This window comes from Porites lutea, chromosome 14, assembly GCF_958299795.1.
Source record: "Porites lutea chromosome 14, jaPorLute2.1, whole genome shotgun sequence".
In the NCBI taxonomy this organism is placed as follows: Eukaryota; Metazoa; Cnidaria; class Anthozoa; order Scleractinia; family Poritidae; genus Porites; species Porites lutea.
Window position 1 is genome coordinate 17,474,336 of NC_133214.1, and position 23,485 is coordinate 17,497,820.

A 23,485-nucleotide genomic window follows, 5' to 3' on the forward strand; every position below is an offset into this window, starting at 1 on the left:
CAGTTTATATATTTTCTAATTGCACACACAAATTATATAGGACACAGTCGAAATCACCTAAGGAGATCGCCAATTTAGGCACAAATTAATAGATATTTTTATTTCTCCTTTAATGACAAAATCACAGACGCACATAACAATTTTGCAATACCTTCAGAACCGTTTGGAAAAGAAACAGTCAGACTCAATAATTGATTTTGATGTGCGTGTTTGACCACGATGTTACTGTTTTTAACAAACATTAGTATCATAGTTGTCAAATTTTTCAATAAAATTCCAATCTATAGATAGCTTCTAGAACTAAAAAAAGCTTAGTAATATAAACAGTTTCCGTCAGCTCCACGTGCATCCTCAGCGAATTGATTCATCAAGACATATTTTGCCACTAGTAACTGCAGGTTGAAATTTTGCATTTATCTCTAAAAATTCTTTTAACCCTAGGGCTTCTGAAGTGGCAAATTAAAATTGTGATGAATATTTGTGGTTTAGAATTGGGGTGCTAACAGAGCTTTTCTGGTCAATTTGGCTTTGCGCTTACGAGTTTCAATGCTGTCTCAGTAATTACATCCATTACCTCTCATTCACTGCAGGGCTCATATAAATTAAACCTTGTTTTTTTGTTCCGCCAAGTAAACTAACACAACTGAGAGTCTACTGAAGTAATCCTTTCCAGTACATCTGCAAGTACCTCTTTTACAGAATTATAGAGAATTACCACTCCAAGGAGTAATCAACAACCAACCATTAAATATTAACTATGATGTTTCATTTTTGCATTGAATACAGACCTTGAAAATGGCCATGGAGGTGTCGAAAAATGCCGTGTTTGTAGCGTGGAGGCTTATCAATTGCGACCGAAATACATAAAGAAGATTAACATCAAGTGAACGATGCTCCGACGCTGATGCAACATATGGGTTGACATAAACTAAGTTTACGACACGTTCGATCTCACGGACAACACGTCTTGGAGGAGATGGTCACCGCAAAGGTTCTGCCAAAGGTTGCAATCCTTGCGTTTTTCTACTTTTATAAGGTACAGTTACCTTCTAATCAAAAGTCAGTTATACAAAGACGCATTTTGGTTGTTTCTTTTTCTTGTATAACGCTCTTTTTTGTTTTCATGTTTCTGTCCAGTGTGTTCAGATTGCAAAAGGAATTACAATTGTAGGTAAGGATACTCTCGTTAAACATGAGTTCAGCAAGATAACCCAGTGTAATTAGACTTAATTTGTATCCTTTACAAGAACCGTGGATACTTTTTCGCAACCAAACTTTTCAGTACATCTATTATTTTCTTGTTATTTAATATACCGATGACGCATTTCCTTTCTTAGTATAGTGATAACACGAATGACAGTTACTTTATTAGTGATGTTTCGGACCCTGGAGCCCGCTGATAAAGAATGTTTATTGCTTCAACACCCGGTCACAAAGTTTGCATTTACCGCACTAGGAAAAAGTCCTTTAAAAGATTGTTCACGCTTCGTGCATATTTGTTAATTTGACCGATCGATTATTTTCTGTCAAAGTGTATGACGCAAATACTGATGCATGGGCTCTCGTTTTACCCTTTGAAGGCTGTTCGACTGCTTCTCGCGAATAGCACTTAACTGGCACAAAACTCGTTTGTAATACTATTCGCATAATTCAAGGCGACAGTGGTTAATGTGAGATAACTAAAAGCAACCCCGCGAAGAGTTACATAAGAGTTTATATGTTCGACACTTTCAACATTTTAATTTTCGCTCGCAAATCACTAGTGAAATCTGATTCCAAGATTACAGGAAAGATAATTCTCCGTATCACTCCTGTACGATAGGTAATTATAAGCAACCATTCAATAGGCACTCTCTAATCTGTTTTAAAACTATAAGATTTACTTATATATATATATTTTTATATTTTAATGAGGCATAACTAGTACTTGCAATATCTTATTCATTCAACGATAAAACGGTAAAATCCGTTTCGAAGCATTGCTCGCGGCAGGTGGAAGGTATTTCCACCAAAAAACAACAGGGGTCGCTCACACGATTAACATGTTTACCTTTCTCTTACAACAAACCATATGATAGCAATACGAAAAAAAGCGTATCTCTGTATAGCGTTTCTAAAGTGTCCTTATTTAAGCAAAATGAACTGAATAACTGATCGAATTGGGGCGTAGAGTTGTCAGAACGTAACTTTATCTCAACTCTAGAGATTTCGTTGCCCTATGTACCACCTGTCGATTCAAAAACCGCTACAAAATGAAAACAAACCCAGACCTGTCCATATATCTCCTCACAGAATACATCTTCAGTCTCAGTAAATAACAGTAAAACATGCCCTTATAAGCTTATAAGAACATTAAGCTCTATTTAAGTACTACTTGCCAATTTGCCGAAATCTGTGAAGTTCTCCTTCCTTTCTGCCCAAGGAGCGATAAGTCTGTTACACTGTAAATAAGTTTATTTTTGTTGACTGTATTTAATTAAGAGGTTCCCAGCTAAGGAAAGTGCAGACTCTGAAAAAAGCCTCGTTAATGAGCCGGTTTATTTCTTTTCTTTTCTTTTCTTTAATTCGGGTAATCAGCCAGGGAAGGGCTTAGTTTGCTTTATTTCAAAGTATGTCTTATATTAACGAGGGTTTAACTGGCTTAACAGATATCCATTTAGTCTCGTTTTTAATTGGGAAAAATTCTAAACGACTAGGGCAACACTTACTTATGGCGTATTATTATAAATTAAATGATAACTATTAGTGCCGAAAAAATTTTGAGAGCGTAGTCTGGTTGTTTTGAATCCTAAGAAGAATCGCTTCACGTCCCTTGAAACCACAAGAATGTCGCATACACCTAGATAATCATACAGATTTGTAGACCTATATGTATGCTTCGTTGTATTAAAAACCGCGAAACGATTTCAAGAACTTAATATTCCATCAAAGGATTTCTTATTATGACTTATCAAAAACACCATAAACGGTTTCTTCTTTAAGTTTTTTGGTTTTTAACCAAGAAAGGACTTTTGCGGGATTACTTCATGATTAAAGTATAAATCCTTATTCCTAACTGATTATTTTTGAAACCCTGCTTTTAGTGAAGATACTCATCTTTTAGTCCAAAAACAGTGGCCGGTTTTGATGTTAATTTGTCGATGCCATGTGTTGAGGTCACAAAGCACTGTGTAACTTAGCGTTATGGCCTCCCAGCACTGTGTAACCCCGCCTTATGGCCATTCCATGAATCTGACACTGGTCATTTCTCTTTTGTAGGAGACGAACCATGGTATAAGAAGGCCAGCTACTATTGGCCATTCAACTCCAAGCAGGAACGGGGTGTTGTAGACCAGCGACGCACCTCCAGCGTACCTGCCTACAGTAACAACGGTCTTCAATTGGACCATGATTTTGGAAGCTGGGCGGACTTGGGCAACTGTTCGAATCATTGTATCAAAGACCCGGATGCCTGTGACACTGGCTTCACAGTGTCGTTCTGGTTAAGGGTAAATGACTATCAAAGAAACAAAGTGATTATGCAAATAGCTTCGGCTACCAAGGCAGTTGGAACGAAGGTTGAACTTAATGGTGATTTCCTCGGCGTGCATGTAAATAGTCGCACCATTCAACGACACCTGCAAGTAAAATGGCCCTATTCTAGCTGGAATTTTGTGGCTTTTACGTGGAACAGGACAAAAAATGAGATCAATGTTTTGCTAAACAGCACTCCTGTTGCGTACGTCAAAAATATTGTTGAGCAAAGTTATGACTTCGCGTCGGTTCTTCCTTACCACACGCTTATTCTGGGGGTGAGCAACGCTCGGATTAGAAGTATAAGGATGATAATTGACGAGTTAGCACTTTGGAGAAGCCCCTTGTCGATAGAAGAGCTCAGCTATGTTATGAAGTCCAAGGCAGGTAAGTAGAACTCCTAACATATCTTTCTGATTGTCGTAAAATCTACTTTTCGGAGCCGTTCAAACGACCCAACACCATCCAAAATTTTTGAATAAAGAATAGCGATCTCGAATACAACCTCGTCCCTAGGGCGCTTTTCCCTAGCTTTGGACGTGGGGCGGGAAAAGCGCCCTGGGGACAAGGTTGTCTCGAAGAGAGATTTCGAGTATTTGTAGGGTAAGCATAAAAAGGGGAAGGCGAGTAGGAGAAAAACGCAAAGGAAAAAGAGTGGGTACCCTTTCCTCTCGTCCCAAACACCGTCATGTTTCTCTTCTTCTCTCACCCCTTTCTACGCCTGTCCCACAAGCTACATGTTAAGCAGTGTTGCATACAGTCTAGGCTTCCTAAACGCCCGTTTTGATAGGGTCATCTGTCAGGAGGTAATCTGTACTCGAACTATCGCTACCTCCTCGCTCAAAAACGTCGACTTAGGGTCAGGTCTAGATACATTCGAACCTCTAGGAGGAGGGTGCAGGGGGTGCGCACCCCCACCCCCCCCCCCCCCACACACACACACACACACCCTGAGATGACCTTCGCATTTCTAATACAAAACTGGTATTCTGCAATTGAAATTGAAGTAACATGAGACGTGGTTGAAGAATTTATGGAAAATGGTAGTGCCTCAGTGGCGCGCCCCCTCCTAAGAATTCTGGATCCGGCCCTGAACCCCCTCTACAAAGGTCACCAGGGGGAAGGGGTAAGTGGCAGTTGTAGACAGGTGACCGTTATATGTAAGGGAATTTCAAGTCCAAAAGAACTCTGGAATAATTGGTTATTTGCCTCAACTCTAAAGCGCACGTGCAGGGACATTGAGCCGCTGAAACAAAGGCGTTGCAACAACTGTCAATTGATAACATAAAAAAATCATTATCTGAAAATTGATTTATTTTTCTCTAGTTGACGGTGGCTACACAAACTGGTCAGAGTTCAGCTCGTGCACAGTCTCCTGCGGCCAAGGTACGAAAACGAGGACCCGAAACTGCACTAATCCTCTTCCACAACATGGCGGTAATTATTGTCAGGGTAGATCTACCCAGTCGGTACCATGCTTTGTTAGACATTGTCCTATTAACGGTAATTACACAGAATGGACGGAATTCACTTCTTGCTCGTTAACCTGCGGGGGAGGCAAACGAAATCGAAGTAGAACTTGTTTAAATCCTCGACCACAATATGGCGGTCTTAACTGCTCAAGCCTGGGTCCAGCTCAAGAGGCCGAAGATTGCAACACGCATGCGTGCCCTATAGACGGAGGCTACAGCGAATGGTCCACCTTTGGCGCATGTTCTGCTAAATGCGGGAACGGTTTGAAGCGTCGCACTCGAATTTGTAATAGTCCACCTCCTCAATATGGCGGTATGGGCTGTTCTATAATTGGCACTGCTCAAGAAACACGTGTCTGCTTTATTAAATTGTGCCCCGTTGACGGTAACTATAGTAACTGGAGCTCATTTGGATCTTGCAGCAAAAGTTGCGGCGTTGGAGAGAAGAGTAGAACTCGAAAGTGCGACAATCCCGTCCCAGTAGGGGAGGGTAGGAATTGTTCACATATAGGTCCGCCAATCGACATTCAACCTTGCAATACTCAACCATGCCCACGCAGCGGGGGGTACACCCCTTGGTCAGATTTTAGTCCCTGCACAGCCTCTTGCGGGGGTGGGACTCATTTCAGGAGGCGTAACTGCACGAACCCGCCACCGGCGGCTGGAGGCCGAGACTGCGTTCGTCTAGGACCCTCTGAGGAAACGAACTTGTGCAATACACATTCCTGCCCCGTGGATGGTGGGTACGGGGAGTGGTCACAGTTTAGTCAGTGTTCACGAACCTGTGGCGGCGGAGATAAGAAGAGATCGAGAAGCTGTAACAATCCAGCTCCAGAGCATGGCGGAAGGAACTGTTCCGGTCTAGGACCAGCCCAAGAGACTGAATCCTGTAGCAGCAACAAGTGTCCAGGTGAGCTTTTTGATGCAGTTTCCTCTTAGGGGCCGAGAGTGAAAGTGTAGAAAGGTGAGTGGTAAGGTAGGTAGCTAGGTGGGCAATTGGGTAGGTAGGTAAGTAAGTATGTAGGTAGGTTGGTGGGTGGCTAGATAGGTAGGTGGATAGAAAGGTAGGTTGGTAGGTAGGTAAGTAAGTAAGTAAGTAGATAGGTAGGTTGGTAGGTAGGTAGGTAGGTAGGTAAGTAGATAGATAGGTTGGTAGGTAGGTAGGTAGGTAGGTAGGTAGGTTGGTAGGTTGGTAGGTAGGTAGGTAGGTTGGTAGGTGAGTAGGTAGGTAGGTTGGTAGGTGAGTAGGTAGGTAGATAGGTAGGTTGGTAGGTATGTAGGTTGGTAGGTAGGTAGGTAGGTAAGTAGGTAGGTTGGTAGGTAGGAGGTAGGTTGGTAGGTAAGTAGGTAGGTAGGGAGCTTGGTAGGTAGGTTTGTAGGTGGGTAAGTAGGTAGGTTTGTAGGTAGGTATGTATTTAGGTAGGTGGGTAGTTAGGTTAGCTAGGTAGCTAGGAATCTAACTTGGTGGTTGTAGAGTACGTATTCAGATGCTATATTGTTATACACCTTAAACAATAATCAAATGAGTGATGGATGAAAGAGTTGTACATTGTTCGGAGATATGATAAAAGGGGGGGGGGGGGGACAAAGTGCATTGCACGTTTAACTGCTCCAATTGCGCTGGTTAATTTCTTTGTGGTCATCTCTAAATGTGTTGCCCATGTTAGCGACACGTCGATTTGCACGCCTTAAGATTTGGATATTAGTTTAGGTACATTAGCACTTTCTGTAAGAAATAATATGGATTAAGGTTAACAGTTTAACAGGCTAATAGGTAAAAAACTCTATCTTTACAGGGATCACCTTTTTGGCGCCCGTGATATTTCCAGAGGAGACCTTTAACACAGACCTTTTGAATAAGGAAAGTCCTACGTTCAAATTACTGGCGGAAAGGATCAAGTACAACGTAAGCGACTTCTAATATTGTTCCTTAATTGATAGAATGGAGCCCATAAGATATGCCTTTTCCATCGCAATGGTGGAGGTAATTCATCTGTAACTACAGACGTAAATTCGGGTAGAAGATCTCAGTCACACCTCAGAGAAACGGCTAGGCTACAACGTAGGGCAAAAACGCCTTTTCCCATCTTTTACCAGTGAAAGCTTAAGGGTTAAAGCCAAGTAGACTGCAAAACAGTCCGTATTTTTGCGTATTCAAGTACGCGCGAGCAGTCAAACAAAAGGTGTGGAACGAGGCTGAAAACAGAGAGCGAGACTGGGGAGAGACGCTAAAAAATACTCTCTCGCCTCACACGCCCGTAGGGCGTGTGAGGCTCGCGCGGTTCGCGCTTGTAAGACTCTTACGCCACGCGTTACCGATTTCTTTACTGACTTTGAGGAAAAAACCGACTGCTTTGCAGACTAAAAGCCAAGAGATCATTCTCTCTCTTAATTAAAACCATTAACAGCAAAACGTGTTTTCATCAGAACTGCTATAGTTTGTGTTAACCACCTTTTTCTATTCCGGTTTATAAGTCCTCATCGGATATAAGCCCTTCCGTTTAAAAGCCCTCCTAAATTAAACCCCTTACTAACATGTGTAAGCCCGTGGCTTGTAAATGGAAGTTTATGGTGTACGACATTTCTCTTTGTGATTCTGCTTGATACTTCAATGTTGAGTTAAAATCTAGAAAATATTTGGAAACTTTTGGAATATTGCCCAGACGTTTAAAAGGTTCTCGATCATTTCTTAAAATTTCATTAAACATCAACTTTGACAGTTCATGGAGGCAATCGTAGCAGCTAAAGTGAACTTGATCTTGCATAGGCCTGTTTCATCGCCTATTAATTACATGAGTGTTTCTCACTCTGATAGAATTAGTTAAACTACCCTAAACTGCGGCTTTTAAGCCCTGGACTTGGACACCTGACGGTAAGGAGTCTTAAGAGGGCTTTTTACAACCATTGGGGTTTAAAACCGGAATAGAAAATGCGCTTTGAAACACGCTATGTACAAGTTAGAGGCGTGCTTATATCCAGTGGCCTTCAATAGTATGTATTTTTTTGTTTACAGATAGATAGGCCTGTAAATGGAGGGCCTATAAATGGCAGGTGGTGGGGGGGGGGGGGGGGGGGGTTAAGCATCAGTTTACAGTATCAAACACGAGAAGAACTGTTTCAAATAATATTCAAAAGTGGGTTGAAGAGACGAGCCATAGCTTTATTTTTAATCATTCCACTGCTTTCTGAAAAATCTCATTTTGTTTTCACTTTTTTATCAGGTGCATAAGATATATGACACAAATTCCGCCTTGGAATCAGTTAATGTTAACTGGTGTGGACCGACCGATAGTGGGTAGGAATAAAACTAACTTTACACAATATTTACCTACCAGGACGTGCTGGACGTGTGGAAGAACAACCTCGTTCCCAGGTTCTCTCTCTCTCTCTCTCTCGTTCCGTAGGGACTGGTGTGAGAGAACCCTGGGAAGGAGGTTGGTGGAAGAAAAGGGCATAAAATTGATAATAGTTTCATTAACTTAAAACCCCATTGGTTCAAAATCAAACGTTAGATTGTGGAAACTATGTTGAACAACGTAAGGAGGTAGGGTTTTATTTTAACATATTTTAGCTGAAATCTTTATATTCTTTGAAGGTCGGAACATTCTAGGCAACAAATTACAGCAACATGATGCGGCGACGAAATCGCTTTGTGAGTACTGTATATGAAAATATTTGGCTCCGCAACAGAATTTTGTACCCGCAACAAGTCGCGCAAACCAAATCAAATCAGACAGTCTGGTATTCAGGCCCTCTATAAAACGTGAAACTAGGAAGGTTCACGTCGTAGTCGTTCAACGACGGCAAGAAATGTACAAAAAAGCGTGATGCACGTGCAAAGCCGTGGTTTTGCTAATCTAAATCTATTGCGTTTTTTCCATTCTCGTTGCCGACGCCGTCTTTAGCTTAAGCTTCAATTATTGTGGCTCAGCAGGACGGCGTAACAATCATAGAAGCTCTGCCGAGAAAATACCCGCTCATAGTGTTTTAAGCCCTGACACTGAACTCCAACACCCACTGAAACACGCCATATGACGTGTCTCCCAGAGGGCAAAAGCCCAAGTGTCGCGTTGATGTCTCGCAAAGAAATAATGATGGTGGTAATGATGAAGGTGACGACGATGATGATGGTGATGATGATGATGGTGATGATGATGATGATGATGATGATGATGATGAAGGTGACGACGATGATGATGGTGATGATGATGATGATGATGATGATGATGATGATAATGATGTTGATGATGATGATGATGATGATGATGATGATGATGTTGATGATGATGATGTTGATGATGATGATGATGATGATGATGATGATGATGATGATGATGATGATGGTGGTGGTGATGGTGGTGATGTTGTTGTTGATGATGATGATGATGACGACGCTGTTTTGTCGTTATTAATATATATTATTGTAGAGCACTTACTTTAGTCCCTATGTCACATAGTGCTCCTGGTGTTCAGTGCGTACTTGGGTTTACTTTTACGGCTGATCATTACGCCGGAATCATCCGTTTACAAGACGCTCTGTTTAAGGAAAAACTACTTTACAGAATGCCTACCGAAGCTGAATATCTGACAACCAGTGATGGTAAGAGAAAATTCTTGCTCCTTTTTTGTGTGTTATGTCTAGCCTTATAGCCTTAGTTAAGACGTTATTTTTCGTATTCGATACTGGGAAGGATTTTCACTTGTGGATATACAATTTATAAAAATCCGGGAGTGAGAACCTGCATTTTTCCACGTTATCCTAAACTCTACATGTCAATAAATTGCAGTTGGAGTGATAAGGCACCTATGTCTCCAAAAAGGATCCTGAATGTTGACTTGTCTTGTTTACCCAAGCGTACAGAATTATTTTTTTTCTGCAGATTTTAGAAAATAAGAACCTGTTTCAAATTTCAGGCTAAACAGGTTCTTGTATAGAGTGTGCCTAACCGGCAAATTTCAGCCTGACAGGTTCTTAAAAACCAAGTTCTAACTCGTGGGTTTTTAGTGTAGCACGAGATAGATGAGATCACTATTGGGTTCTAAACATGAGAATTTTAGCTTAACCAGGTTTACAAACGGAGTTTTACGCTAATACTAACTCTGGTATTATTAAGTCCCCAGCGACGCACCAGAAAACGTGACAGCTCACAACACCAGCTCAAGAAGCATACAGGTCACGTGGTTAGAAGTCCGCCCAGATAGCGGTATCAAGGGTGGAGACATAGCAGGTTATCGCCTTAATATGTACACTATTGGCAAAAAAAGGACCTGGAGTCGAGTGATACCTGGAAAGAATAGAACACTTTTCGAATTAAGAGGCCTAAATGTTTACACCGAATACTGCGTGCGAGTGATGGCTTATAACAGGCGAGGTGATGGTCTCGCTTCTGATCCTGTGTGTGCGTACACAGACACAGACGGTAAGTCGAGTGGTGAGCTGGACAGATTTAAATTTCATGTAACCTTCAATAACAGTTATCTGATGGAGTATTGGAACTATTGCTAATTTTTATGTGAGTCCGAAAAATTCGTTTCTGTCCTTCATAGGAAACCCGGGGTAGTTACTATTTGCATGGGAAAACCGGATATTCCGGCTCGATAATCAAATGGTTCGCGTCATTCCGTTTGGGAAGGTTCAGAAAACATGGGCTGTGATTTGAGGCGATGTAAGTTTCTGTTCAGCTGATTTAGATATTCTTTGTATTGGGTCGGCCTTTCACCACCTCAGATTTTATAGTTTTATGTTAATGCACAAGATTTCCACCCGGGTGCCAGTGGCGAATGCAGACCTTCAGATAAGGGGGGAGGGGGGGGGGTCATCCAACCCTGGGATAAGGGGGAGAGGGGGCGCCCGTCTCCAAAAGATTTTTTTCGGCCCTATGGGCCTCAGTTTGGTCTAAAAAATAAGGGGGGCCTCGGGCCCCCCTGTCCCCTTACCTGGATCCGCCACTTGGTGGTTTGGGTAAATAGTAAGCACCCCAGTATTTTTAAGTATCCATAATGCCTTGTCCCTCAGCCTCAATACTGCGCGCGGCCGATGCCGTTTGGGTCACGTGGCCGTTCGTCTCCGATACTTTACCGAAATGCATTGACCGAGAAGAACTGAGAGGGCGCCGTACAGGGACTAGGCAAATATCCATAAGTTTTAGTTTCTGAGAAACGGCCCACCTACCCCTCTCCTAACCCAGCATTTTGCCCTAAGTTAGAAGTAATTGTTAATATTAGCTCAGGGGAGGGGTCGGTGGACGATTCCCCAGAAACCTAAGTTGATCCGAAGCGAGATCAACAGAGAACATCATTAAAGCGACTTTGAGCAAAAAAGAGCTTGGTTATTGTTTTGTAATTAACTTATTGTCGCCACTTTGTATTAAGCGTTTCACTGGAGCCAATTTCTCTTTTTTAGTCCCAGACCGCGCGCCTTCGAATGTGTCTGCGCGAAACCTGAGCGCTACAGAACTCCTGGTTAAGTGGGAGCCACTCCCAAAAGAGTCTTACCACAGCGTTCTCCTTGCCTACCGTATTAATATTTCGACGAATAAGATCAACTTTACAAGAATCATCAACGTCCCACCCAACACAACAAATCATCGCATCACAGGACTTGACACCTACACACGTTATGTCGTCAGCGTAGCAGCAGTGAATGACGTTGGCCAAGGAGTTTACAGCGATGACATCATTGTTTGGACAGAGGAAGGCGGTAAGTTGATTTTTCTTATTTATCAAATTTGACCTTGCGTTGTGTTGGTCATTTGAGTTTTTTTATTTAATATTTTAAATTTTAAATGTCTTAGCGCTCTTGGTTGGTTATTTTTTCGTCCTAGCTACTTAAATTCCGTGGAGGAAATAAACAATAGGCTCCTTTTATTTCATCTCTAACACTGAATGCTTTAATTTTAATTTTCTAGTTCCCAGCCACGCTCCAAACATCAGTGAGATATTCTACACAAGTTCAACGAGTATCCGAGTGACCTGGGAACCACTGTCGCCACACTTTGTCCACGGACGGTTGTTAGGTTACCGAGTTGTTTATCGGCAACTTGACGGAGAAAACTGGGAAAAATGGAAGGCGATCACCACCGGAAAAAAGGTGCTTGGTACAAGTATCACTGGTCTCAAGAAGTACGGAGCCTATGTAGTCCAGGTCGGAGCATTCACAAGAAAAGGCAATGGACTTCTGTCTAAAGGATACATGCTCCGGACAGATGAGGATGGTACGCACTAAGGCAGGAGACCATAACCCGGAGAGAGCAACTTCCTTGCGCTTGTGTCACGGCTTTTTCACGGACTAGTTTATTTTTAGAACGGTTTTGGCGCGCATTTTGAATATCTCGTAAATTCCACAAACCTGTCAGCAAAACCTACAGACCAAAAAATGATATTTTTTTTCCCTTCAAATAACGTTTAGTTTTCCTTTTTAATATCTTATACTTATATTAGAATGCGCTCATAGACATGGTGGAGATTCTATTTTCGTGGGAAAAAGTGCCTAAAATGTGTCTAAAAATAAACTGGTCCCTAAAACCGCCGTGACATAGGCTTAGTTGCTCACTCCGGGTTATGGGCTCCTGACTAAGGCTAGATACACACGGCAACGGGCGAATTTGCGACCAGTTGAAAATTCGTGTGCGTAAGTGTGACCAGGAGCCCATGTCATGGGCTCCCTGTGTGACTGTTCACAGGGAACCACCCTTACCGAGCGAAAATTTACACTTCTAATCGTTCAAAATTTGAACGCCAAAGTCGAGGTCAAATTTGCGACCGTACGCGTACTGTGTGCATTATGACGGTTCAAATTCTTGTACGGCCAATTTTACCAGCGTGGTGTGAACACCATAACTGTTTAAAGTTTTCTCCATAACTGCATAAATTTTTGTACGGTTAAGGGGTACCTGCATGTTTGCATGGTAACTCAGCTGGGACGCACCATTTTGGATTTGCGCTGTGCGCATGGGCAGATGATAAAACCACTGAGCAAAGTTGAGAAAAGTTCAAATTCAACCTGTTTTGTCAGTTCTGTAAGAACAGCGTGAAAATATTGAACTTTTCCTCCAAAAAAAAAAAAAAAAAACTCTTTTGCCAGACCTAAAAAATGTAGATTCTTATACTGTTTGCTGCGGGGTAAACGTCTTGTTTGTTTTGCTATCCCCAGTCCCCTCAAAACCACCACAGAATGTGACCGTCGCCAAAGACAACTCTACCTCAACAAGCCTTTTCATTCACTGGCGCCCAGTCCCCGCGAACCATCAGAACGGCATTATCCTTGGGTATCGTATCATGTACAAAAAATCCGCCGGTGAAGACACTCTTAAAACAAAGAATGTTTCCGCGAGAACAACTGTAACAGAATTGAAGAACTTGACCAAGTTTACGGAGTACAGCATCACGATCTTGGCATATACATCGAAGGGTAACGGTGTCCGAGCAAAATTTTTCACCGCTTCTACCACCGAAGACCGTAAGTATCTCATAAGTCTGCCTAGCAACCGTTTTTGTCACGCAACGTGGTGTGACCAGACAAAAACTGGCTGCGAGGGAGACTAAACTATCTCATGAACGAAGTACAAAATATATCAAAAGAAAAACACTACCTGATATTTTTTGCTTGCTTTTGGCCAGTGACGCTAAATAGCACCAAAGGGAAGTACTCAGTGCTCTCAGTGCTCGGTCATCTTTAAATTGAATGGTTACAGTTAGAACCATCTTGCATTGCATAGGACTGTAAACAGTACCAGATGAAAGTACTGCTTAGTAGCTTTGTTTGAATGGTAACACTTTAGGATTTCATTCACAGCCTCAAAAGTTGGAGCCACCTCGGATGATAAATAGTACCAATGGAAACTACTACTCAGTAGCTTTCGTTTGAATGGTCACACTTTAGGATTTCATCCACAGACTCAAAAGTTAAGACAACTTTGCACAGTATAGTAGAAGTTACCATGGGAAAGTACAGATCAGTAGCTCTTTTCTGTGTACGGTTCAAACCGTAGAATTTCGTCCACAGACTCGAAATGGAAAACCTCCCCTCTGCCCCCCCTCCCCTACCAGGGTCGCTTGAAATTTCGCTCACGGGCATTAAGTGATCATAATGTGACAGCGGATTTTTGTTATTATATTTGTCAGGACCAAGCAAGCCGCCGACATTGACCAGAGTCTTTAACACGAGTTCCACATCCATTCGAGTACACTGGAGCACTATACCACAGAAGTACACTCACGGGATTCTTGTGGGATTCGTTCTTTTGTATCGAGCATTGAATGAATCGCAAGACATGTACAGGGACGTTGAGGTGGGACCTGACAGAAACAACTTGGAGCTGACAGGACTTTGGAAATACACTAAATATGGAATTCGAGTGCTGGGCTTCACCAGGGTGGGATGGGGAGTTATTAGCCCGGAAGTTGCGGTGCAAACGGATGAGGATAGTAAGTAGACAATTTAAAGCTTTTTATCGCACTCAGTCAAAATGGTGGGGTATCGTGGCGCCCTCGTATATCAGCTACTTCTTAGACAGTTTTCTGTCTTCTTAATTGTATTTTTGTTAGATCGTTGAGGTCCAACGCTTGCTATAACGGGTGACCATCTTGGTTTCAAATATACCAAGGGTAACCCTGGGAAGAGTGTCAAATCTACCTCTCCGACCCCCACTCACTCGGTTTATCCTCTCGATCGTCTGACACTAAGAAGTCCAAGATGGCTGCCCATCTTTGCAAGTGCTCAATGATTTTAAGGAAAAACTGAGGTCTGTTAGCTATTTCTGCGCGTAGCACTGTAAAAGATAGGGATTTCACATCGCTTACTCTATTATAGGGTATAATTATAAAAGAGTTTTGGAGCAGAATAAACGCTCAAATTTGAGCGCGCAATACTTACTATTGAGTTGTCATCCTCCTCTCAGAATAATAATAATAATAATAATAATAATAATAATAATAAATACTTTATTATTGGATGATGATGATGATGATGATTATCATTATTATCCTCTTGCCTTATGGGGCTTTTCAGGCGTTATGAACCAGTAATTCAAATGGAACGTAAATATAAGCCACTTCCCCATTCGTCGTAATGCACCTTATTTGCCCCCCAGAATTTTGCATAACCTTTGTTTTTCATTTCTCCTGGGTATTACGGCCGTCCCAAGAGAAAATGAAAACAGTGCTTGTACAAAATTTGGGGGGGGGGGGGTCAAATAAGGTGCATTATGGGAAATGTGGAAGTGGTGGATGGTTAAGAATCCCAACAGAAGGCGAACCTGTTGGCTACTTGTGTGCCTGACCGAGGATTTGAACTCAGCACCAGCTAGCGGTCAGGGATGGGGGAGGGAATTGTACTCGGGGCCTCTGGATTACAAGTCACGAGCTCTAACCGTTCGGGCACGCTGCCTCCAGAATCTAAAGGTCTCCAGTGCTTAGTAAACAGGTACTATCCTTTGATTGCTTACAGCTCCGGGAATGCCTCCAGAAAATGTTTACGCCGCCAACAAGTCAACCCCCACAACGATACCAGTCACGTGGCAACCAATCAGCAACCAGTATTTTGTGCACGGGATTCTTAGAGGTTATACGGTGACATATAGAGCCATCAGTAATCCAAACCAGCGGCTAGACGAGAAGGAAAGAAACATTACAGTCGGACCCAACACTACTTCCGTTGTGCTGAATAAATTGTCTTCCTTTACGATTTACAGCATTGAGGTTCGTGCGTTCACGGTCAAAGGAAACGGCATTCCATCTCAAGTAATATTTGCGGGTAACGAATTCGTTTTTGGGTTTTCGTTTGAGAGACAGTTACTTTGGCAAGCGTAAACGGGGATAGTGAAGGCGGGGGCGGGGGGGGGGGGGAGTAGTGCAAAAAACCGGAAGGAAAAGGGAGTGGTGAACTGAAACGAGGTCGCCTGTATTTAAGATCCCCTCTCCTTGTTGGTTTTCCTATCTGTTTCTTCTTCGCTTTCTTGCACTCCCTTCCCTGGTCCTCGTTGACGCTACATTGGGTAAAAAGCACTCAAAAAGCACCCCCACTAGAAAAACGAACTGACACTATGTCGTTGTGGTCTGGGCATTGAGCGTGGCAATATCAAAAACGGGTTTCAATTATGCGAAAAAGCCAGGCAGAAAAAATACCATTTATTTTATGTTAGGCAAGGATTTTTTAAAAGTTTTCTCTTTACGGTTTCTAATAAAAATGGTGCTTAAAAGTCTCTGAATTTTCTCTGCGATTTAAGAGTAATTAAAAAATAACGGAGTATATACAAAAATATCAAGTTTGTATTGATTGTATTAATTTTACGCTTTTTTGTTGTTTACAGAGACGTGCAACTGCTACAGCAGGATTTTCACGAACTACTGGCTTAACCCTCCATATATGGACAAAAACAGTGACGGCAACCAGACTGGTATTTTCCCGCCAATTTTGCGGCTGCTAGTGCGCAGCTGCTGCGGAGAGTGTGTAGCACATGGCTACACGGAGATTGACTTCCGCTCCTCGGGTGACAAAGATTCGGCCAGTAAGAGCACAGAAAAGGACGTCAGGGAAGACATTGACGACGCGACAGAATTAAGTTTCCCCGTGTACGGAAGGATGGATCAAATGGAGTACTCTAAAGAGTATGGTTTTGCGCCTTTGGTGCAATCCGCTGGCGTGGCTTTTATTGTGGGCGTCGATGAACCAGGCGCGGCTGCTAAGATGGTGGTGAAAGCCGTGTTCAATCTGTGGCCTTTGATTATTACCGTGTTTATATCTGCGTTCTTCTCTGGAATCGTCATGTGGAGCTTGGTAAGTCTGACGGTATTCAAATTGTCAAAATTGTCAAATTTATTGTCAGAGCGCCACTTGCAAGCATATGTTTTCTAGGAATTACGAAAACATTAATATGTCAATGGAGGCTTAGTCTTTTGAATTTTCATTTTCGCAGGACTTCGTGTTTAATGCGAATGAGTTCCCAGCCTCGCCAGTACGGGGACCAATTGAAGGAATGTGGTGGGCGTTTGTCACCATGACAACGCTGGGGTGAGTGCGGTTGTAACATGGTCTCATAAGCTCACATAGTCAGGGCGCTTACCGTCTAACTAGTACCCACTGAATTTGGAGCGTCATTATTATCATTTCTGGGCAACATAATCTATGATTTTTAGTAAAATTAAAGGATTCATCTTTTTCAAGTGATATCTTAGACGTTTAGCGCCGTATCTCAATAGAATTAAAACACAATTCCTAGTCATCAATCGAAAGCAAGCCAAATTCCATTCGCTTAACGCGGGTCGAGTTTTCCCTCGCTAACTGCACTGGTTTAGTTTTTCCTCGCTTGGCACGGGTTAGGGTTCCCGCGCTCTTGGATAAGTGGGTTGAGTTCGGTTCTTTCCTCGTTTGCTACCGGTTTTAAAATTTCCAAGTTTGACATAAGTTTTCCTGCCATTAACACAGATTACACATTATTGCTTCAATACTGACGTCAGTTCGTTCACGGAGTAAATATATACTACAACTCTTTTGGCTTAGAAGCTTTTTTTCATCGAACTCATTGCTTTCCATTTAAAATACAGACAATATTCCTTTTTGTTTGTCAGGTATGGAGACCGCGTACCACGCGCGATACACTCAAAGTTGTTTGGCATTGTGTGGATCACGTGTGGGCTGGTCATCATCGCGCTGGTGATGTCATTTATCACTACGTCACTGACCATGAATATTATCAAATCCGATATTCCTGTATATGGCTCTAAGGTAAGCTAACAAGCTGTAAAATTCATGCGACCAAGAACGGCTTTGCTAGAATTTCGTCTTCCGATGAAGAAGGAAACAATACCACCGGCTTTTGGTGATAGGCGTCTCAGAAAGACGTTTTGAGAGTTTGGGAAAATCGGTGTTGGTGTAACTCACTAGCGTATAACAAGAGCCTTGCCTTGTAGCCAGCAAAACGATATCACGGCAATAAGCGCTTTGTACTGAGTTATCTTGCTTCTTTTTCCTATCTTTGTTTGAAAGGTTGCTGCTATTAGTGATTCAGCGGAATATCGTCTCGGAATTCGAATGAACGCCAAGATGAGTCAAGGCAAGTGTTTTTCTAGTAAGGGACGAGACTGGCCCCAGTATTTCGAAGATCTATTATTACGGGCTGTCCCTGGGTTAAATTTTAATCGGGCTTCATGTTACTTTGTTTAAAAGCGTTTTCATGGGTCTTTATAACTCGTCATGCATTTTAGAACGTCCAAGCATCAAATTGTAGGCAAAAAAAATCAACAGAAATTTGCTTCGTGAGCATCCAGATGTGAAGACAAATTTCGCGCTAATTAATCCTTTTTTAAACAACGAGGGCTTGGTATTTGACTTGCCTAGTCTCTGTACGGCGTTTTCCCAGGCCCTCTCGGTCAATTCACTTCGGTAACGTATCCGAGGCGAACGGGCGGGAAACGTCTTTGCTTGGACCACGTGACCCGAAACGCTTTGGCCGCCCGAAATAATGAGGCCTAGGGACTACGCAAGTATTTGACTAAGTCTAAGAGCTTTAGACTTGGATGATACCTGCACGTGTCCCTTAACTCTCTCTATTTTCTGGTCCGAAAAACGGAGGTTTTGGCGAGTTAACTGGCTAGACGTTTTTATGTCTTTCTCGAACTCAGACCTAAAGCCAAGGGTCTTAATCCTTCTTCACAGCATAAGTAAAACATTTATTTAACGACGCTAAACTCAGCTATTTCTACACAACAACGGATAGTTTTTCCTGCGTGCAGGAATGAAAAACTAACCGGCACAGTATGAACGTCATGTAACAGCACAGAACTGGAACAAGTCGTTCAGACACATCAAACATCATATAGGAGTGGTTTGTCTTTACTTCTGAATAGTTACTTCCGTCTTGGTGGGTTTCAGTCGCTGCAACTCATTTACTTCCGCTACGGTCCGAATACCTGTTCACACTACGACGAAGAGTGGCACTGACTCTGAGAAACCTATCGGATATGGGACGAACTATTTTGAAGATCGGCGCAGTGTGGCACAGCTTCGCTCCGTTACAGAAAACCGCCCTCCGAAAACACTTTTCTTAATTAAGAAAGAGAAGCCCTATCCGATATGGTTTCTGCGTCGGCGCCAACGCTATCTGAGATGGTGTGAACATTACCTTAGTTAAAGCTATTGTAGCAAGGAACCAACCTGAGGAACTCGGACTTTCACGTTCAAAGGGTAAAAACTGTTAAACATGGAAAGCATTCCCTCAGATTTTTTGGGCCATTTTTATGGTCAAAATTGAGTATGAAGGACAGAAACGAGACCTCCTTAAGCAGGTTTAAAGCAAATATAAGGAGAGAAGATCTGAGCAAATTGGTTAGTGATAACGCATGCAAAGGGTGCCACCTGTGTGACTCATAATTCATAAACAGAAAATATCATAACTAGTAGAGTTGATATATTATAAAATTGTATATATAGTTTTTTCTTATTTATTACATAGGTGTATTTTCGAAGCATATTGAATATCGTGTATCTTTTAAGTAGTTTTAGAATAGTTAAATCTTATTAGCTTATAGTATTATGTGTATATATATTTCTTATTAAGAAGTAATTTAAGTAATGTCCCCGATTAGTAGGCCTGACGGCAAGCTAGAAGATTAGACACTTAAATAAGGTTGTTGATTGATTGATTGATTGAATTCTCAAACAAAGTATGGTAGTGTGTGGCATACAATCTCCCCCAGGGCACTTTTCCATTCAAACGTGGGAGGGGAGGGAAAACATGTGACCGACTGTACCAGGGCCTTTTCCCACCCCTCCCATGTACTTGAATGGAAATTACCAGGTACTTGAATGGCATTCTGAATGGCATTCTTGTTGTTACACAGGGTACACCACTCTTAAGGACCTGCATACAACTTTGACGAACTTGCAGGTGCATGGAATTCTCATCGATTCATACACTGTAGGAAGGTTTCTGAGAAACTGCCTACCTATCCCTCCCCTTACCCAGTATTAACACTCACTTCTCACTCAGGGCAAAATGTTGGCTTAGGGGAGGGGTAGGTAGGTAGTTTCCCTGAAACCTAAATTGATCCAAAACGTCCTGTTACACAGGGTACACTACTCTTAAGGACTTGCATACGGCTTTGACTAACCGGCATGTGGACGGAATTCTCATCGATTCATACACTGTAGGAAGTCGGAAGGAACTGTTTAGCGACGGCCTTTCTCGCGTGAGCAAGATGATCGATTATTCTTCTGCATACGGAATAGTGATGGCAGGTTACGCCAAAAAGCTTCAAAAGTGCTTCCGTGGATTTCTAAAGGAAGAGAAGGCTGTAGTGTTTGAAATCATCACCAGTAACGTCCAAGGAATTACAGTAAGTTAGCAAGTGCTGTGTAAATTTCCATCTCCATTGCAATCAACCATTTAAAAAAAAAGCTGACATCTGCAAAGCGCAATAGGTAATACCAGTACTGCAAGGGACTTTGTGTACACTGATTATGATTTTTTAAAAGCAGGACGTACTTGCTGTAAATATAGTTTGTATACCTTTTACATGGGCAAACCAGTCGGTCCACGGTTTGGGCAAATGGTACTCAAAATTCAGGACTTGTAAATTTCGCCCCGGAATCGCGTTTACCATTTGTACAAATCAGTTCCATTTACCGAAAAATGACCGCGAAGGCCTGAAACCAGTGTCAAAGATTGCTTTGAAGAAATGGAACACAAATTTCCGTTTGGAATACTCCGTCCCGAAAAACAGGACAACCTTTTCAGACGTTCCGTTGCTCCCGGAAATTTTCCGCTGGAACGACCAAAAAGGCGTGTTCCATCTACTTTCCAACCAGATTTTCCGGAAACTCTTTTGTTAATGATAAACAACCTTAGCGTTTGGAAGGGTAACAAGAGGGAGCACGATACTGCATAATGCTCCGCGTTTCGCCAGTGTAGAGGATCCGGCAAACTGCAACTCCTGGACAAATAGCGCGCCAGCAAAGATCGTTATTGTAAGATCTTGGCATCATGAACAGTTTTCGTGCATTTGTTTGTTTAATGCCACAACAAAACGCAAATATTAAGTTCCTCTAATAATCCCATAATTCTGTTGGGTAAGAGTATTGCCTACTGTACTTAACTGATGTCGACCAATAGGACAATTACACGATGACGTCACTTTACTTCAACTACCAGAATGCTTCAGTGTTATCTTCAGTCTTGTGCAAATAAGGGCTATTGGTTTTTAATCCTCAGCGGAAATGCTAGCCTGCGAACAGCAGACGCATTTTCGGTCGTAGCTTCTCTCGACGACCGGAAATGCGTCTGCTGTTCGCAGGCTACGGAAATGCCAGATTTGAACAAGAACGCAAATACAAAATGTATTCTGGTAGTTGTTGTCAAATGTCGTGATCGTGAAAATTACCAATTAGCTGTATAAGAAACTGAAATGTTTCTATTGCTTATTCTTCAGGGACTACAAAAGGATAATGCCGCTTCTAAAACAGAGGGTCTGTTCGATGCAGAGTCCACAGCGTACATAAAGAGCGTAACGTACTGCGGAATATCTATAGCTGTACTTGTATTTATATTCCTGATCTATGAGATAGTCACGAGGAAAAAACGCAACCCTAACGCGAAAAGATACGGTAAGCCTTTATTCCAGTTAAGCGTATACTTGGGCGTCGCTGTGTACTCTAGGCGCTTTCCAGAAGTCAGAATTGGCCGGCGGGACCTATCATTTTGAAAATAAAATGTTTGTCTTTTTTCGAAACTTTTGATAAAACCATCACTGCCGTGCATGCCATTTTGAAATAAACTGAGATGGCTGGATAGTCCTGATTAATAGCGGAATTCTCCTGTCGGGGACAACTAGACTGGTCTGGTAAGCCAGTTCTGACAAATGGTATGCGCCCTCAGAGCCTTAATTCATTCACAAACTTGGGCGAACTGAGTGTGGCATTCAACTTGTACAGGACACTGTTCAAACGTTTTTCTCTTGTATTGAGTGAAAAAAATTATGTCCAGATTTTTGTTAATTTGAGGTAACCTCTTAGCTGGAATGCATCTGCAACACACTTTTCATTATTAAGCTACAAGATGAAAGTTGCATGTGACCTTTCGGTGTTTAAAGCAGTTAGTTAAAAACTTGAAATAATGTTTCGGTCCGGCGTATTATTATTAGGAAGCTATGCACAGGCGGTTTTGAGCGAAGTACGTCAACTGGAACTGTGGCTTCTCCCTTTCTTACACGCCTTGACGCTTCCAAAGTGTATTGCTTAGTGTCTTTACTCTTATAGAGACGATTTACCCGAAAATTGAGGCAAGTGTCCAAGAATGCAAAACGTCTACTTTCGGTGGACTTGCGTCGCTCAGAAACGCTTCCTCTTAAGCTCCCCGGTTAGTCTGTCCTAGCAGCAACACATTTGATTTCCTTCGATTTTGAATATCTTTTCAACCATATTTCTGTCTCTTTTTAAATCCGCAGAATATAGTGACTATCTCCAGGATCTCCACAAAGAAGACCGCTTATACGAGTACAATAACACAAAGGATGCTATGAAGAAAATCCTATCAGATTTCTACAAAAACTGTCGCCTTCGGATAGAGAATCTCAAAGCTAAACATCAACGAGAACTGCGGCTCTTGGCCCGATTAAAGCAAGAGGCCACGGAAAAAGGAGAAATAGTCCCAACAAATGGAAGCTTTCGGAAAATAAGCCGGGGTGTTTTCGGGTTTACACCTCGATATAATAGCATAGTACAGGTAAATGGCTTTTCTCATTAACCCTTTAAACTCTAATATCAAAATTCTCATTTGTTACCCCTATAGGTTTCCTATGAAAGTAGTGGGGAGACGTTGTTGAAGTATCAGTAGGACTTATCTTCTGTGATCATGTCCTCAATTCTCATGACCACTCTGTTTTATAAAGCATTGATATTCCAAGGAGAAATTTGATGCTGATCAGTCTTAGGACTCAAAAGGGTTAACGAGAAAAACGTCAGACCCGAGAACCCGAACGGAAGTCTGGGGAGGAGAGTCGGTCCCCGCCGGGGCCAATGCACATACCAACTTGCCAAAATGGTTGGTTTTTTGCTTACATAAAAGATTGAAAAAGGTAAAGGTCCTTATTTTGTTTTGGCTAAGGCTCTAAAAATACAATCTAAACTCAGATTTAGCCTAGTCAATAGCCATCGAATTTGTAAATAAGTAAGTTCGTATCAAAAGCGCATAGGTCGGCAATGAATCCTCAGTATCAAAAACAAAATCTTCGCATGAACGACTTGTAAAGCTGTTAAAAACGCCTCGATGCATCATTCCGTACCAAAGATCCCAAATTAAAGTCTGAGAGCAAACAATCCGTTTAAACTCTAAAGTGAGACGTTAGAATCTGGTGGACAGCAAGTCAAATTCTTTGTAAATATCCATTTCTTGTTTGTAACCACATATACTTCTCCACAAAAATACGAAAAAACGTACACAAGATTATCCCGTACGAGGTGGCCTGGATGACAGACGTACTTGAGCTGCATACGAGGTAAAATATAC

General features: G+C 42.1%; 1 protein-coding gene across 1 annotated transcript; it reads left to right on the forward strand.

The window, feature by feature from the left end:
* Positions 1–976: 976 nt before the first annotated feature.
* Positions 977–23,079, forward strand: LOC140924003 (uncharacterized). Its single transcript, XM_073374009.1, has 20 exons — positions 977–1,036; positions 1,138–1,171; positions 3,259–3,900; positions 4,840–5,895; positions 6,782–6,891; positions 8,207–8,280; positions 9,443–9,585; positions 10,100–10,405; positions 11,389–11,685; positions 11,894–12,199; positions 13,138–13,443; positions 14,109–14,411; positions 15,433–15,738; positions 16,295–16,761; positions 16,901–16,995; positions 17,553–17,709; positions 17,971–18,037; positions 20,053–20,318; positions 21,411–21,585; positions 22,425–23,079. The coding sequence occupies exons 1-20, from the start codon at positions 977–979 to the stop codon at positions 22,721–22,723; spliced, it is 5,469 nt and encodes a 1,822-aa protein (XP_073230110.1). The 3' UTR covers positions 22,724–23,079.
* The last annotated feature ends 406 nt before the right edge of the window (positions 23,080–23,485 follow it).

Bases quoted from the DNA above. Each gene is read 5' to 3' on its own strand.
- LOC140924003 (XM_073374009.1), top strand. From the start codon at position 977: ATGGTCACCGCAAAGGTTCTGCCAAAGGTTGCAATCCTTGCGTTTTTC. The intron at 3,901-4,839 runs GTAAGTAGAACT...ATTTTTCTCTAG, and splicing joins TGTTATGAAGTCCAAGGCAG to TTGACGGTGGCTACACAAAC. The intron at 6,892-8,206 runs GTAAGCGACTTC...CTTTTTTATCAG, and splicing joins CGGAAAGGATCAAGTACAAC to GTGCATAAGATATATGACAC.